Below are 5,165 nucleotides of genomic sequence, written 5' to 3'. Positions count from 1 at the left end.
GTATCTTCACACCAGCTGGACATTGTAGGTAGCGAACTGGTGGAATTTGACTCGTGCTACAGCCTTCAAGCAACGCCGGATGATATTCCAATGACAAACTAATGACCGGAAAATGTAGAAAGAAAGAAAGAATTGAAGAGAGATATGAAACGAAGGCAAGCAATAAAATGCATTTAGAGGACTTTTCTAGGAAGTTGCAATGCAACTGCAACGAATGCCAATTGCAAATTTTTATAGCAGCATTGCAAAATATGTATTTCAAATTTCTTACCTAATTGGTTCAGCTGGCGCAAAGAAATTCTCTTCAATTGTGTCCTGCTCACAGCTATCGATGCTAACCGCTTCGTCGTCGTCCGTTTTCTGTTGCCCATTGTGCTGTGTGGCTCTGAAATGTAATGCACGTTCGCGTTCCTTTTGATACAAACCAGGTACCAATTTGAAGATTAATGCGCGCAGCACATCATCCGATCTGTAAAAATGAAAACAAGCACAAGCGACAAGTTGTTAATCAAGAAAGAGACCTTCGCACAAAAAGGGGAGTAATTGAAATATTAATGAGCTTATCGGATACTTACTTCAAATTGGTCACATTGATTTGTTTGACACCTCCAGCAAGCTTACATTGCGGACAGCATGCTTCGCCGAGTAAATGTTGAACAATACAGCTGCGGCAATCTGAAAATTGATATAGGAAAGTTTTTAGAAAAGGATGGATGGTGTAGGTTGACATTTTTAACTGTCTTTAATGTCTATTATATTGGTAGTTTGGATCGGAATAAATGTATAAGAAGACGTATGCTAATTAGTTGGAAAGTGTATAGAGGCTTGTCATTTTATCTATTCCTGTAGACTCATTGCTACGAATCTTCTTCCAATACCGAATCTTGGACCCCTAGACTCAAAAACTGCTGAAAACTCGAAAGGTGGCTTGGGAAAAGCTTGTGTTGCTCCTTGAAACGAGAATATCCGATTCAAAATTCATCAACAGATTCACAAAGTCCGAGTGGTTTTACAAGGAATCCTATTTAAATAGAAGTTTCAACTAAGCCCTTTTTACGACATTCAATATTAAGAATAAAAAGACCAATACAGTTCGCTTCACAAACGTTGAACCAAACACAACAAAAATACAGCCAAGTAGATAAGGAAGCATATGCGGTAATATTTGGAGTACGCAAATTTCACCAATATTCGTTTTGGGAAAAAGCTTACGTTGGTTACGCACAATAAGGCAGTGTCGCAAATTTTTGCTCCGAGTTAGGGCCTGCCTGCTGTTACTACAACACGTATGCATCATTACGCCATATATCTAGCATCGTTTAACTTTGATATCCGCGTAAATAACGGGTGATTTTTTTGAGGTTAGGATTTTCATGCATTAGTATTTGACAGATCACGTGGGATTTCAGACATGGTGTCAAAGAGAAAGATGCTCAGTATGCTTTGACATTTCATCATGAATAGACTTACTAACGAGCAACGCTTGCAAATCATTGAATTTTATTACCAAAATCAGTGTTCGGTTCGAAATGTGTTTCGCGCTTTACGTCCGATTTATGGTCTACATAATCGACCAAGTGAGCAAACAATTAATGCGATTGTGACCAAGTTTCGCACTCAGTTTACTTTATTGGACATTAAACCAACCACACGAATGCGTACAGTGCGTACAGAAGAGAATATTGCGTCTGTTTCTGAGAGTGTTGCTGAAGACCGTGAAATGTCGATTCGTTGCCGTTCGCAGCAATTGGGTTTGTGTTATTCGACCACATGGAAGATTTTACGCAAAGATCTTGGTGTAAAACCGTATAAAATACAGCTCGTGCAAGAACTGAAGCCGAACGATCTGCCACAACGTCGAATTTTCAGTGAATGGGCCCTAGAAAAGTTGGCAGAAAATCCGCTTTTTTTATCGACAAATTTTGTTCAGCGATGAGGCTCATTTCTGGTTGAATGGCTTCGTAAATAAGCAAAATTGCCGCATTTGGAGTGAAGAGCAACCAGAAGCCGTTCAAGAACTGCCCATGCATCCCGAAAAATGCACTGTTTGGTGTGGTTTGTACGCTGGTGGAATCATTGGACCGTATTTTTTCAAAGATGCTGTTGGACGCAACGTTACGGTGAATGGCGATCGCTATCGTTCGATGCTAACAAACTTTTTGTTGCCAAAAATGGAAGAACTGAACTTGGTTGACATGTGGTTTCAACAAGATGGCGCTACATGCCACACAGCTCGCGATTCTATGGCCATTTTGAGGGAAAACTTCGGAGAACAATTCATCTCAAGAAATGGACCGGTAAGTTGGCCACCAAGATCATGCGATTTGACGCCTTTAGACTATTTTTTGTGGGGCTACGTCAAGTCTAAAGTCTACAGAAATAAGCCAGCAACTATTCCAGCTTTGGAAGACAACATTTCCGAAGAAATTCGGGCTATTCCGGCCGAAATGCTCGAAAAAGTTGCCCAAAATTGGACTTTCCGAATGGACCACCTAAGACGCAGCCGCGGTCAACATTTAAATGAAATTATCTTCAAAAAGTAAATGTCATGGACCAATCTAACGTTTCAAATAAAGAACCGATGAGATTTTGCAAATTTTATGCGTTTTTTTTAAAAAAAAAGTTATCAAGCTCTTAAAAAATCACCCGTTAGATACGCATACGCAAACGCCTTGTCCCGGTTACCACAAGGCATGACACAAAACGTCATGGAAGTTGACTTTATTGAATAGAATGCGATTCAAAATTTACCGCTAACGACAAGTGACTTAGGCAAGGCAACGAAAGAAGAAAATGAAGTTAAGGTTGAAGTTAACTGAGTCTTTGAGGTATGGAAGAGTTTGTAATTCACGGGACAGGTTTGGCATAAAACAAACAGAATATTCACTGCAAAGTGGCTGCTTACTGCGAGGAATACGGGTTTATATCCCGATCGAACTTCGGAAAAAAGTTTTAATGGCACTTTTCACCGGTCATTTCGGTAGCTCGAAGATGAAAACTCTGGCTATAGCCTCCTGCTGGTGCCCAAAATTAGTCGTGGACACAGAAAACATGGTACTGAATTGCTCATTGTGCCAAGCCCAGAAGCCTAATCCACAAATGGTGCCCGTGTACTGTTGACTACCACCCCGTACAGTCTTCGAGAGGGTACATGTCGATTTCGCTGGGCCTTTCATGGGGAATATTTTTTCGTTTTAGTAGATTCGTTAAGTAAGTGGCCGGGAATATATATTGTACCAAATATAACAACAACGGCAACAATACTTAAACGCAAACAAATATTTTCGACGTTCGGTGTCCCAAATATTTTAGTTTCGGATCATGGCTCTCAATTTAATTCTTCTGAGTGCAAATGTTTCCTAAAAGAAAATGGTATCGTACATAAACAGGGGGCATCGTATCGTCCAGCCACGAACGGCCAAGCCGAAAGTTTTATTCAGACTTTTAAAAATAAAATGAAATCGATAAGAACCCAAGCATCCACAATAGAAAACGACTTAACAATATTCCTTCTAGCCTATTGACACTCCATCCACCAGGGCTACCAGGAAATCGCCGGCCAACTTGATGATAATCGTACGAGGACACGACATGTAGACCAAATGCGAAAAGTTGGAAAACTGGTATCCCATACACCTGCAAATGTGGAGGTGCAGCCATCAACACCAACAGTAACATCCGAAGTTGCACCGGTTGGTATTGGAAGGGAGAGTCGTCTTGGCGTCGCTCGGGATAAAGGCTCTCAAGCAAACTCGCCGATAGCTAAGGATACAGAGAACGTTCTGCGTCGATCGGAAAGAGATCGGAAACCACCGGAGAGACTCCAATATTCCACTAATTGGATGCCACATTGAATTTAGGAATAAGTGAACTTTGAATTTCTTTTACTTTTGAATTTAACTATGTTATACCTTAACTTTTATGATAGTTAGGGGATAGCTGTTATATTATATATGGCATTTAGTATTATGACTACCTTTAATACGACACTGTTTTGCATAACTATTGTATTAGCCATAAGGACGATTAATGCGACACTGTCAGAGAATTTAAATATATGTATGTATGAACAATAAAGACCAGTCAGTCAGCAAACAACCATACACATGTTTATAATAGGCACAAGTACAGCTTTTTGCATACACTAAATTTAAAAAAAAAAGTGTACTTGGTACATTTTAACGTGTAGGTCCGTTACCTAGTATTTAATAAAATTAAAAAAACCTGACATTTACACTGTTCTCAGCCAAGCTAACCTTACACAACCTACGACATGATTTCAAAATATTCAATATAGATCTGTAATCCTATCAGTTGCTATTGTTTATAATAAATTTCCAACTTAACGTGGCATGACAAGTTCACGATTTTTTATTTAATTCTCTCGGTAGCCAATTAATTATCCGGGAAAAAAATTTATCGCTTCACAGGACCACACAGATTGATACTTACAATAAAAGAAATACAAATGCAAATTAATACTTACATGTATGCAAACAATTGTCCACCGTTGTAGGATTTATCAAATAGCCTTCACATAGAGAGCAGCTCAGTAATTCGTTAAATTCGCGCACTTTTAGCGTTTTTGTTGGTGATTGCAGCTTCATTTTGACTATTTCTCTTTTAGTTTATTTTTTTATAAATTTTTTACTTTTTTGCTTTCTAAGCTTGTTTACAACTCTTAAAACACACACGCATTTGCATTTAGTAAATGTCTATTTTTTAGTAGCCTCTTTCGTTATTTATTTATGTATCTGCAAAAGAATGTAAAATGTAAAGTTAAAGCAAACTCAAAAGTGATAAAAAATATTGCGAAATTCTTGCTTCATTGTCAGCGAAAAGAAACGTTTTTAGATTATGGCATCAAGTGAAAAGCTATAATAAAAATATTATTTTGGCGCTTACACTTTTGCTAAGTGTTTGGCCTAGCTTCTCCTCCAATTTGTGGCATGCGTCTTGATGTTGTTACACAAATGGAGGGACCCACAGCTTTACGCCGCATCCCCGAACGGCAAATGGGTTTTATCCGAAGCTTTTTCATGGCAGTGGAAAGCTATGTAAATTTAAAAACTCCAACTCCAAATCTGAATAGTATTGAAATCTTAAATAATTCGTATAAAAATCATTATTCCTATTTCCGATTTCTCCCGAATTTTCTAAGATGA

The 5,165-nt window shown here is 38.5% G+C and overlaps 1 protein-coding gene across 1 annotated transcript in view; it reads right to left on the bottom strand.

Moving 5' to 3' along the window:
• The window catches only part of LOC118743873 (protein suppressor 2 of zeste-like), a 38,170-nt gene that overhangs the window by 1,272 nt on the left and 31,733 nt on the right, over positions 1 to 5,165 (bottom strand). Inside the window, exons 2-5 of the mRNA XM_036476636.1 lie at positions 4,487 to 4,754; positions 576 to 675; positions 272 to 469; positions 3 to 98 (exon numbers count right to left, since the gene is read on the bottom strand). Of these exons, the coding sequence (XP_036332529.1) occupies positions 3 to 98; positions 272 to 469; positions 576 to 675; positions 4,487 to 4,607 (515 nt within the window). The 5' untranslated portion in view covers positions 4,608 to 4,754. The remainder of the gene's footprint in view (positions 1 to 2; positions 99 to 271; positions 470 to 575; positions 676 to 4,486; positions 4,755 to 5,165) is intronic.

This window comes from Rhagoletis pomonella, unplaced genomic scaffold (assembly GCF_013731165.1).
Source record: "Rhagoletis pomonella isolate Grant_MI unplaced genomic scaffold, Rhpom_1.0 Rhpom_scaffold_00007, whole genome shotgun sequence".
Taxonomy (NCBI): Eukaryota; Metazoa; Arthropoda; class Insecta; order Diptera; family Tephritidae; genus Rhagoletis; species Rhagoletis pomonella.
This window is presented reverse-complemented; position numbering and strand designations above follow the sequence as displayed.